General features: G+C 44.6%; 1 protein-coding gene across 2 annotated transcripts; it reads left to right on the top strand.

Annotated features, from left to right (window-relative positions):
• The first annotated feature begins 509 nt into the window (after nucleotides 1–509).
• RRP9 (ribosomal RNA processing 9, U3 small nucleolar RNA binding protein) lies at nucleotides 510–10,801 on the top strand. Of its 2 annotated transcripts, XM_053377486.1 has the most exons (15): nucleotides 511–664; nucleotides 1,319–1,401; nucleotides 1,779–1,885; nucleotides 2,845–2,912; nucleotides 3,479–3,520; nucleotides 4,044–4,170; nucleotides 4,440–4,564; nucleotides 5,280–5,372; nucleotides 6,004–6,104; nucleotides 6,223–6,357; nucleotides 7,193–7,255; nucleotides 7,355–7,500; nucleotides 8,920–8,999; nucleotides 9,882–9,955; nucleotides 10,512–10,801. In XM_053377486.1, exons 1-15 carry the CDS (start codon nucleotides 569–571, stop codon nucleotides 10,615–10,617), a joined length of 1,446 nt encoding a protein of 481 aa, XP_053233461.1. In that variant the 5' UTR covers nucleotides 511–568; the 3' UTR covers nucleotides 10,618–10,801. The 2 variants fall into 2 exon arrangements, with proteins under 2 accessions (XP_053233464.1, XP_053233461.1); XM_053377489.1 differs by lacking the exons at nucleotides 9,882–9,955; nucleotides 10,512–10,801 and having other exon boundaries at nucleotides 510–664; nucleotides 7,360–7,500.
• The last annotated feature ends 1,014 nt before the right edge of the window (nucleotides 10,802–11,815 follow it).

The raw sequence follows: 11,815 nt of genomic DNA, 5'->3' as shown, positions 1-11,815 counted from the left end.
GGGCTAAGCCACGTCCCCACCCACTCCGCCAGCTGGCCTCTTGTGCCTCCCAGCGCCACCGCCTTCCCACCCCTCGTCCCTCCTCTTCTGCCATAAGCCTCCCCAAAGTCCGGGCATGCAAAGGTGCAAGCGCACCGGTCCCCGCGGGAATTGCTCCCCCGCTGCTGCCGCTAAAAGCCCGCCCCCAACTGGTGCGCGAAGCACAATGCAGAAGCTGCGCGCGCCCTGCCTGTGCGTTCCCCACCTCCTGGGCAAAGGGGAGCGCACCGCGCTTGCCCAGTCCCCCGCTTCCACAGCAAGACGAGCGGCTTAGGGGACCATTAAAGAAGGCAGGTAGCTGACTCTACGGACCAATGAAAACGAACCCGGCGGAAGGAGGCGTGACGCTGCCAACCCACCCGTCTCAGCCTTCCTTCCTTCCTCCGGGGTCTCGGAAGGAATCTCAGCCAATGATGAAAGGCTGGAGGCGTTTCCGCCCAATAGGAAAGCGCCGAGAGGTTGGCTCGGCGAGCCGCGTGCAGGAAGTGCGCTGCGGTGAAGCAGCAGTAGCAGCAGCTCCGGGAGCGGCATGGCGGCGGCGGGGATGAAGAGAAAGCAGCAGAGGCAGCGCGGAGCTTCCGCTTCGGGCTCAACGGCGGGGGGCGCAGCGCGCAAGAAGCGCAAGGTCAGTGGGGAGTGCGGTAAGTGGGGGGGGGGGGGGAGAGGGGAGAGCGGCCGAGCCCCCCACCCCGGGGCGCCGCGTGGCAGAATTACTTTGGCGACAGGCGCTCCCCTTTCGGCCGTCGGGCTCGTTTAAGGGGTCCCCCCTCCACTGCCCTAAGCAAATTATTCTCACGGGGGCAGAGACCGAGGGTGAGGAGGGTGTGGGGGTAGCGCCACGTGCTCGTTTTCAAAACAGTAAGGAATAGGGTGGGATGAGCACCGGCAACTGTGCAGTGAGCCTTAGCAAGTTTACTCGCGAGGAAGTCCACTGGTTTCAGTCGAGCATGTTGCTCTTTTCGCTAGCGGCCTTAAGCGGTACTCGAGGGTGCATCGCAGGCTTAAATTACTTGTTAAATAAGCAGTAGGGGTCATAATTCTGCCGTTTGAGAACTTGCCATTAGCTTTGTACTTCATACCCGTACTTTGGGAGTTAGGAGAATCCAGAGAGAGAATTTTGCATGTAGAATGGGTTTTGGTTGCACAATTAGTCAGTTCTCCAGTTACTAGTCATTGGCCATCTTTACCACTTAAAACTCCTGTTCCTCAATACTGTATAGCAATGCTTCATCTTAGTAGACTTGCAATTGCTTTCTGAAATGATTGTTTTACTTCCTAGCTCCCTGCTGCCGATGAGAAAGCGTGGCAGAAAGCTGGCTCTAAGCTGAATGAGGAGATTTCCAGTGATTCTGAACCAGACACGTAAGGATATGCATTGGTCTCCCTCTGTAGCTTAGAAGGAAAGATGCATGATCTTGAATAAAGATGCATGTTCTCAGAAAAATGAATTCAGAGAACCAGACTTGGTATGAATCCCCTCCCTAAGGGGGGTAAGATAGTAAGAGAGTTGGGTGAGAAAATTGTGTTCTCCTTGCTGCAAAGCAGGCTGTTATGTTCTTGTATAGGTCTAGACATTTGTGTAATACTTTGCAGTGTAGCTCACAGGGATTCTTGGAACACAACCCTTTCTTGACCCTTAGGGGACACTGTGGGAGAACTCCTCTGAGATTGTGAGAATGTTATTTCTAGCTAATGGATGATTGTAAGAGCCTTATGGGTTGTATCTTTCCCACCTGTAGCCCAGCAAGAAAAAAGAACAATGAAGCAGCAGATGAAATTGAGGAGACAGCACAAGAAAAGAAACTAAGATTAGCAAAGTTATATCTGGAGCAGCTTCGACAACAAGGTGAGATGTTGAATATGTTGTGATATAACATGACTGCAAACTCTGTGAAGTATTGTAGAACATCAACCAAGATGGTTTTAAAAAGTAAGAGAATCTGGAATGAAGAGTGAAAGCTCCTATGAGAAGCTCATGGTCTTTTTTTAAAAACATTGATGTAGAGGGAATGATTGCAGAAATTTACTAAGACAGTACAGCTTAGCTTGCTGACATATCTCAACTCTTTGACTTTTAGAATCTGCTTAAGAGAAGCAATTTTTTAAGAAGTGTGTTGGGAAGGGAGATTGGTTTGGGGTACTTGTTCTCCTCAAAGTGTCTGGAATGGCCTGTTTGGGGTCAATTCCTGTGGTTATGCAAACAAACAACTCTGATTCTCTTTGCCACAGCCACTTTATCTGATAAGCCAGCTTTTGCCAGGGAACTGGTACACCCAGCAATTTCAAGTGGCAGCCATGCATTTGTGGAATATGTACAAATTGACCCCTAGTACCTTGACGAATGGCTGTTCTAGGACAGTATTCTTCAATCCTTGGGTTGGTGGACTGAACTCCTGTCATTCCCCAACTAGTTTAGTCAATGGCTGGTGATGGTAGGAGTTGTGGGTTGCATTCAGGCAGCACTTTATTACATTTATTACATTTTCTTTACTTCGTAATTGCTGTGTGTTACGTGATCTGGAAATCTAACAGAATGTAGTGGAAGTTTCATGCTGATTTCCATGCTAATTGCTTCCAGAAAAAAATAGTTTGTGTTGTAATTTACCCACTGTTTGTCACGCTTCACACTATGTGATGAAATTTAGGATGGTTTTCCAGCCACGGCAATTCTTTCCCATAGTTTTCATGGGTGAATCAGGGAGGAACAGAAACACACATGTACATCAAGACATTCACATGTTCAATGACATTCACTCTTTGAAGCCTTGGGTCTTATGCCCTGTTTGTATGTGTTTCCCTGAGCAGAAGAGGAAAAAGCTGAAGAAGAGGCCTTTGAGAAGGACCTGGTTGCTGGCCGGCTGAAGGAAGATGTGGTGAGTAGGATACTGTACTTGGTAAAAAGGTGCTGGGCTTCAGAAGGGCAGAGGAGAGGCAGATTTTCTCAGTTAATGAATAAGCTTTAATGGGGTATTTTCATTAGAGAGTAAAAGAGAAATTCCTTCCACGTTGTAGCTGCTGACTGGGGGATTGGCCCCTTCAAGAGGCCCTCTTCCACATAGTAGCAAGAAGCTGGTTGGTAAGGAGGAAAATCAGCAGTCCATCTCTGCCTACCCATGCTTGCCTTTCAAACAGCAAGTGGAAATGGACAGCAAGGGCTGTTGTTGATGGTGTGTGTGTGTGTGTGTGTGTGTGTGTGTGTGTGTGTGTGTGTACACACACATACAGTTTCCCACTCCTATCTTAAAGCATATTTGTAACTACAGTCCTCTAATACTTATCTCCACACTCATGAGAGCTGGAAACATAAGATTTTTAAAAATTAAAGATAAGACCTATCAGTTCTGTTAATTTTGAGCAGTGTTGTTAAAACTACTTGGGTTTTGGGAAGCGGGAGAGAGGATTCCATTCCATCCAATTTTATTTTACTCTTCTCCCATAGCTTGAACAGAAAGGAAAATTGCAGCGACAAATTGCCAAAATCGTAAGTAGATACAGCATCCCTTGAGCCTTTTTTCCTGCAGGATTTCAGAGCAGCTATAGCTCTGTTACTTGAAGGAGAGGTGGCGTATTAATTTACCAGATTACACATGACACTCTTTCTTCTACTAGTTGAGATTACTTGGAGATTTAGTCATTGGCTTTTAAATGAAATTTGTTCTCTTCTCCTTGGCCATTGTAACATTCATGGAATAGTTCTGTCAGAAACTGTGCAGTTGCCAAATTCTGATAGTTTCAAGTTAATTTTCAAAGAAGTTGGTTATTTTGGTGGCTCAATGCTCCAGTTTTATTTAACAAATCTGGCTTGGTATTGCATAAGAGCATTTAGTGCTACTATTCTATTTATCTAGTATGGAAATAGGAGACATAAAGTGCCTCAGTTTGCAGAGTCAGTGGAATGGAATGTTTCCTTTCCATACTTCAAAACAGTTAAAGTTTTATCTCTGGGCATGAAATTATTTGTGATGCAGCCTCAAATATTGCTCTTACTGGTAGTCTTTGAATAGTTGCAGCCTCCAGATGCATCTGAAATCAGGGTACTGCGAGGTCACCAGCTCCCCATCACCTGTTTGGTCATCACACCAGATGATAAATACATCTTCTCTGCAGCCAAAGACTGCTCAATCATCAAATGTGAGTCTTATTCTATACAAAATGACATGGTGTTAAGACTGAACTTAGCAGTATCCAACCCTGTGCTGTTGTTTTAAATTTCACCATCTCCTCCCTGTGTGATCTCTGCTAATTTCTCTTTAACTACTGTTAGAAGGCACCTTATTTCAAAAGGAAATTTCGACGTTTTTGCCTCCTCAACCATGGACTGCAGTAACTCAACTCCTTGAAAATGACTGTGTGGTATTAGCTTTCTTGTCCAACTCATTTTAACCCATGTTGTATCTTAGGGGATGTGGAGAGTGGGAAGAAGGTGCATGTGATCCACAGAGGAAAGAAGGGGACAAAAGACAGTCACGTTGGCCACACAGCACACATTCTCTCCATGGCTATTTCATCAGATGGCAAATACCTGGTAAGAGAAACTGACACTTTCCTCCCAAGAGACGGAGGACTATTTGAGTTCTCAATCTTTGCAGCTCAGATTTCGCTTTGAAGAGGGAAAGCCAGACAACCCCTCCTCCAGTTGTCCTTATTGCTCCTCTTAATCCGCTTGGGTGGGCTTTTGGCTAGCATGATGTCCCTTTGGCAGGTGGTTGCTAATCAGACTCTTGTGTTATTGGACATGGCCGCATGTGGGTGCACATGTGGTTCTCAGACATTCCTGCACTGTATATTTGTCCTTTCACAGGAATGGATAAAGTTAGGCACTTCTGTTGTCAGCTGCTAATAGGGTGGTAAAAGCCTGCCTTATACCAAGCTAGACCCTTGATCCATCCAGCTCAGGAATATCTACACTGATGGGCAGTGTCGCTCTGGACTTTCGGCTGCAAGTCTTTCCCAGCTCTATTTGGAGATCCCAGGGACTGAACTCAGGACCTTCTGCATGCAGAGCACTTAACACCAAGTGGAGAAGCTGTTGGCTTGGATTTTAGTGTGCCCTGGGCCTCTCTAGAAGCTAGATCTAAAAAGCCAAGTAGAGTAAAGGGGAGGGAGCCAACCCAGCAGCCAGCATGAATTGTTGTTGACTTAGTGGTTGTCTTACTACTGCTGATACCAGTAAACATGTACAATGTTGCTGAAGGGTTGTGGGTACTGATAGGCATCTTGCCTTGCCTTTTCTCTCTTAGGCAACAGGAGATAGGAACAAACTTATTTTGATCTGGGAAGCTGCAACCTGCAGCCACCTGTATAAGTTCACAGGTCACCGTGATGCCGTATCGGTAAGTAAGTTCATTGCCTTGGTTGTAGTGATGCTGTAGCTTAGGCAGGCACAGGATTTGGGTGTGGGCTTTTCTGGATTTCTTTTTTAAAATGTGAGCTGTGTTCAGCTATATCTTATAGGAAAGGAGGTGGAAAATATTTTAAATTCAAAGAAATTACTGTTAGATATAGATAAATGCAAGGATGTCCCTTTTAAAAGGAATTTGGGACTTTTTGCCTGAGGGCATGTTGCAAAATAGGTGGTGTCCTACATTGTGTAGCAGAAAATATATCTCAGCCCTCCTTTATTTTTTGGGTCAAGTGCCATGTCACTTGAGTTTAAGCTCTTGTCCCCACCTGTAGCTTGTGCCGGTTGCTTGTTCCATAGATTTGAAATCCGCTCTGGAGAGGAGGCAAATTAGGTCTGGCAGTGAGATTCAACTCTGCCATGATTGTGAACACCAATCAAATCCCTGCCTATTTTCATTTTTTATGTTTTTATGTATTTTTTATTTATGTTTTTATGTATTTTTTTATTTTGCAATGACTTCAACTAGGCCAGATAAATAAAATAAAAATCCCTGCCAATCTTGCCGCCTCTTCTGCACCACTGTCCCCCTTCTCCTTACTCTCCCTGTTCTCCAAATGCAGGGCCTGTCTTTCCGGAAGGGGACCCACCAGCTGTACAGCGCCTCACATGATCGTTCAGTCAAAGTGTGGAACGTGGCTGAAAATGCTTACGTGGAAACTCTGTAAGGAGCTTGCCTTTCCCCCTTCTTCTTAGTATGCTTATGGGATTAGAGAAATAAATGCACACTCCACAGCTGAATCTCATCTGCTTTGCTATTCCCACACCTGCTTTCCTCTCAGGTTTGGTCATCAAGACATGATCACAGGGCTGGACAGCTTGAGTCGGGAGTGCTGTGTGACGTCAGGAGGGAGGGACGGCACTGTCAGAATCTGGAAGATCCCTGAGGAAGCCCAGCTGGTGTTTTATGGGCACCAGTAAGTACTTACATAGAATTGGTGGGGGGAAGACAGGTTGGTGGGCTGCATACAGCGTGTCACACATCCAACAAGGCACCCTGCGATTTTTGCTGTAAGCTGACCTACACTGAGTCAGACTATCGGTCAGTGTCGACACTAGCTGACAGCAGTTCTCCTGGATTTCAGATGGGATACTTAGCCCAACCCTTCCTAGAGATGCTAGGCATTGAGTGTGGGACCTTCTGCATGCAAAGCAGCTATTCTACCACTGAGCTATGGTCCTTCCCCAGCGCCTAATGTATATAAAAATAGGACAGGAACGCTAAAGGCTGGAAAACCGTGTTGTATGCGCTAGTTCCTTCACAGTGGTTATGGACCTAAATGCAGGACTATTTAAAAAGGGGGCTGTGAAGGCGAAGGTTTTAAATATGGACATTGTTTGAGGCACCCACCATACATGAAACTGCTAATGCAGGGGAAGATAGCAGAGATTCTTTCCTGCATCAAAATGAGCATCCCCGCCCCCTTCTTGACAGTGACCCCACACCTGTAGAAATGGCAGTTCATTGGTCTCTATCAATGCGGACCTTTAAGTGGGTAAAACAGATCTGTATGCTGTGGCATTCTCATGCTAAGGCTGTTGAATCTGCAACGCTGTTCTACACTTTCATTTTTTAAAGAAATAGGATCTGTGGGTTAATGGTTGTTGTTCCTTGCTGGTATTCATTCATTCATTATGTGTAAAGGATGGCTGTGGACACACATCTTGGGAGAGCTTGGTCCTAAAAGGTGTTTTTATAAGTACTGCAGCATGCAGTCTTAAAAAGAATAATGGCTTCCTGTTTTGAATTAGGGGCTCCATTGACTGTATTCAGCTGATCAATGAGGAGCATATGGTGTCTGGTGCAGATGATGGGTGAGTACTTCCTCAAGCCTTAACATTGCTGAACTAGCACTTTCACCCCATAGCCTCTTCTTGCACATATGTCATATAATTGTTTGATATTTCCTGAAGGTCAGTATGCCTCTGGGGTCTCTCAAAAAAGAAACCGCTAACCACAGTGAAGAAAGCCCACAGTCTCCATGGCTCAGAGGGCCTGGAACAACCATACTGGATCTCTTCAGTTGCTGCTTTGCTGAACAGTGACCTTGTAGCCACAGGTACTTCATACTTCGGTCTCATTTGCACATTACTGTAAACCCCAGTTAAGCTTCACTGTGCTTTAAAGGTGAAGGTGCAGTATGCTGGTGCGCAATGTTAAAATGGAAGGCACTTTGTTTCTGCCTCGCTCTTGCTGTGTTTCTGGGAGCTAAGCCATGGTTTGGTCTACAGTTACATCTGAACCCAGGCTGGTGGAGAAGGAGTATATTGCCTACAAATTTTATTCCATGAATCACCATGCTGTGCATCCATCGTTAAACCAAGATATCCTTTAAAGCAGATATCTTCAATTGTTTCAGTCGCAGGACCGCTTTTAGCCCAAACATTTGGGCACCAATTTCTTAATCTTTTACCATATACTTGTATGGTGTTAGGGCTCCTGTTGTGACCCACATTGCTTCAGGCAGAGACCCACTAGTGGATCGACATCCACCAGTTGAAGACTGGTGGTTTAAAGTGATGTGTGAACACAGCATCTGAAACCCTTGTCTTGCTTTTTCTATTGTGCTGTAGCTAAAAGAAGGGAGGTGATTTTTTTTAAAGGTCTGCCATAGTAAAAGCTAGCTGTGTATTTTAGGCTGCATTTCTGTACTTAGAAGTAGGGCTTATTGAACTCAGTGGGATTCAATGCTGAGTAGATTTTTGGTTGCACTTGTACACTCTGCTCAATGGGAAGCCTGCCTATATTTGGAACATTGAATAAAGCCATACAGTGGTACCTCTGGTTGCAAACGGGATCCGTTCTGGAGTCCCGTTCACAACATGAGCAGAACGCAACCCACGCCTGCGCATGTGCACGGGTCGCGATTCGCTGCGCCTGTGCATGCGTGTGATGTCATTTTGCGCGCCTGCACCTGCGTGAGCGGCAAAAACCCTTTCCAGTACTTCCGGGTCGCTGCAGGACGCAACCTGAAAAAACATATGAAGCAAACGCAACCCAAGGTATGACTGTATTCTGCTTTAGTCAAAGCCTGCCTAACAGGTGTGGGCTCGGATACTATTTCATGATGCATTTCAAGATCCTTGTTAGGTGTAAGTGGCCCAGAGTGGCTGGTTAAACCCAGCCAGATGGGCAGGGTATAAATAATAATAAAATTATTATTATTATTATTATTATTATTTATTAGTATTCTTCAGAAGAACTACATGTTAATAAACCTCCCTCGTCTTCTGACTGCTGCCATGCGAGTGTCCTAAAGACAATAAATAATCTGTTTGGGGGTTTTTGGTGTTGGGGTGAGCTTTTTATTTACACATATAGGTGAGTTGCTTCGCAAGCTTCTCTTCTGGGTTCCATTTAGGAAGGATGCCAATGTCCTGGCCTGTGATGTTGAAAGACATGGCCGGGTGTGTGGGGAAAACTTCATTCTAGTCCCTGAATGTGACAACGAACCCTGACACGCTTTTGTTCTTGGCAGGTTCGCACAGTGCCAGTGTGAAGTTGTGGAAGTGTGGAGAGGGATTCCGGAGGCTGGAGCCACTCTTTGAGATTCCCCTGGTGAGGAGATTGGGGGCATGGAGGAGGATGGTGTTCTTTTCATCAGTAGCGTTTCATTGTCAATCACAGCACACAGTGTTGTTTGACCAGGGGACTTCTTTGCACAGAGCTCACCTTGACCGTGAATTCTGATCATGGCCCCAGCCTTTCTGTTAGCTCCTCCCCTTGCAATATGCAGATAACTACCGTATTCTAATGTCCCTGGCCCTGTTGCTGCAGGGATGATGGAGATCATGTGTATTAAACGCTTTGAAGGCTGTAAGTTAATAAATTAATCAATGCTTATTAATTGGGGGCAGTTGAGTGGTAGATAAACTAACCATTGTGTTCAGCAGTATATCCTGCTGAGTAGTCATGTGAGCTTACTTTGATATAGAAAACCCACTGTGTATAGCAGAATGACCTTTTCAAAGTTTCCAAAACAGTATTCCCTTTCTTCTGATAGTGTTCTGGCACAGAGGCTTCAGAAGGAGAGCTACTAGCTCAGAACTTAAAAGAGTTAAGGAATCCTTTGAAGCAGTTGCCATGTTTGCGACTTCATGGAAAACTTGTAGGTTGGCCATAAGGAATAGTAAAATACTGGCTTAAACTATAGAAAGGGGGCAAGAAGGTTGGGATGTCCTGGAAATCATGAGTGAAAAGTAAAATAAAATGGCAGCTTGGAATATACAGAGCACTTTGAAAACATCTCAGACTTTCCATAATTCTGGTGTGCTGGTGGTTCATTTGCACACTTTGGATGGAGGTGAAATGGAAACTGTCTGCCATGTCAGCATATCAAAGGGAGGCTTCTAGACCAATCATGTCACTTTGTTATATTAGCAAATAAGAGTCATGCAGCCTGGAATCTGAAGTTTATACCTCGGTGTGTTTCTTTCTCAGGTTGGCTTTGTTAATAGCTTGAAGTTCTCGAATTCTGGAAACTTCCTAGTTGCTGGAATTGGACAAGAACACAGGTATCCCGTACTCCATTCCTTTTTTATTACAATGTGTGCATGATTCTGAATTGCATTCTCCATCTTTAAAATAGATGTAAATAGCTTTAAACTGTCACAGTGTCCCCCCACTACAAACTATCATGAAGATCTCAGTTTCAAGATGAGATTACAACTGCCTTGCAGAATTCTTAAATCTCTCGTGGAGTTTGGTAGTACTCCTGAAAATTTAATGGTCATAACTTTTTAGCACTTCTGTGCCCTTAAAGAGATTTGTTCCATTTTCCATGAAAAAATATACCTTGCTTAGCACTCTCATGGGAGAAGTCTCTTAGTGTCTTTGCAATTCTTAGTGTTTTAGAGTAAACTTTAGTTAAATCTAAGTTCCTCTGTTATTAAGGCCAGGAGTGAGAAATATATGTCTCTGTCTTTTTCTTTTACTGATGATGGCTTCTTGCACCATATAGGGGTTGTGTAATGTTTACTTGATTGTTTAAATTTAGATATACTTTATCACAGCACCTAAAAGGAGTGTATTAGTAGCAGATAAATTTATTTCACCTGGGTTTTATTGCAGATTGGGTCGCTGGTGGAGGATCAAAGAGGCCAAGAACAGCATCTGCATTATTCCGCTCAAGAAGACTATAGCAGGAAACTCACAGATACCTGATGAAGGCTCCTAATATTCTATAACCTGTTTATTAAAGCCATATTTTGTGTTTGTAAAATGGTAATGGCCATCTTTTAATTATAGTTTCGCTATTTTCCCCACAGGAATTGTGGATGAGGTTTTCAGAAGCAAGGGGGCTGTGGTTTCTGAAATAAAAGAGCAATCATCTGTTGTGGTCTGGAGGCCCCTTTAAAACAGTTGTGTTCTACCTTTTTCTTGAAGAATCTGGAAAGTATATGACATTCCCAGGCTGGTACTAGCCAGACCCAGATCTTCAGAAATATTTGGTAGCTTAAGGCCATTATTTGGATATTTTACTCTGGCCTTTATTCAGGAAACCAGGAGTCAGATTATATAGTTGACTACTGTCCATTTGGGCTAGAAACAACTCTCTCAAGATATTAGGTAGCAAGATCTGCCCACAGCTTTTTAATCAGAGATTGACAGTGCAGTCCAATGCATGTCTCCACCTGAGTTACACCCCCACACCCCTCCCTGGAAATACAATTGCAGCCTAAACCTAGCAACTTGCATTTGCAAAGGGTGTGTGTTTTCTTGTTCTTTCATTCTGCTTCCAGAAGCTTCTGGGCTTCTAGCTAAGAATTTTGTCTAATTTCAGATTTTGGCATTGCATGACTTGTGTAAAGTTCACATTCAGAATATTGAGTGCTAATTAGTTCTTTTGTTATGAATAATGGCACTTAAGCATGTTTTCTCTCCAGCAGGGGAGGCAGTGGGAGAGAGATGCATTTGCAAAGGTCCTTGAAGTTGTGATAAGGGTTGCCTGAGTGAAAGCGGATTAGACAGCATGCTGCTTTGAGGGAGATCAGTTGCCCAACACTAGCAGCTTCACAAACCTTTTGCTCCATTCTGCTCCTGGAGCTTACAGCTGTGAGAGTCTAATCAGGGTGAATTGGCTGCTTTTGTGCTGCAAGTATGCTTATTTCTGTATTGGGTTAGGCCATGGGTAGGCAAACTAAGGCCCGGGGGCCAGATCCAGCCCAATTGCCTCCTAAATGTTATTTGTGGGGCATAGGAATTCATTATCCCCCCCTCCAAAAATATATATATAGTCCAGCCCCCCACAAGGTCTGAGGGACAGTGGACAGGCCCCCTGCTGAAAAAGTTTGCTGACCCCTGGGTTAGGCATTCACAAGCTAGCAGTTTTGTGTGTGGGTGAGCAGAGCCCACCTGTCTCTGGACAGAGTAAA

The sequence above is a fragment of the Podarcis raffonei genome, chromosome 2 (genome assembly GCF_027172205.1).
Source record: "Podarcis raffonei isolate rPodRaf1 chromosome 2, rPodRaf1.pri, whole genome shotgun sequence".
Classification (NCBI taxonomy): domain Eukaryota; kingdom Metazoa; phylum Chordata; class Lepidosauria; order Squamata; family Lacertidae; genus Podarcis; species Podarcis raffonei.
Note: the sequence above shows the minus strand (reverse complement) of the source record. Positions and strands in the feature narration are given on the sequence as shown.

What these genes read in the sequence shown, in the direction of transcription:
- RRP9 (XM_053377486.1), top strand. Translation starts at nt 569, where the DNA reads ATGGCGGCGGCGGGGATGAAGAGAAAGCAGCAGAGGCAGCGCGGAGCT. An exon ending in GTCACCGTGATGCCGTATCG is followed by an intron (nt 5,373 to 6,003) that starts GTAAGTAAGTTC and finishes CTCCAAATGCAG; the next exon opens with GGCCTGTCTTTCCGGAAGGG. An exon ending in CTGGTGTTTTATGGGCACCA is followed by an intron (nt 6,358 to 7,192) that starts GTAAGTACTTAC and finishes GTTTTGAATTAG; the next exon opens with GGGCTCCATTGACTGTATTC.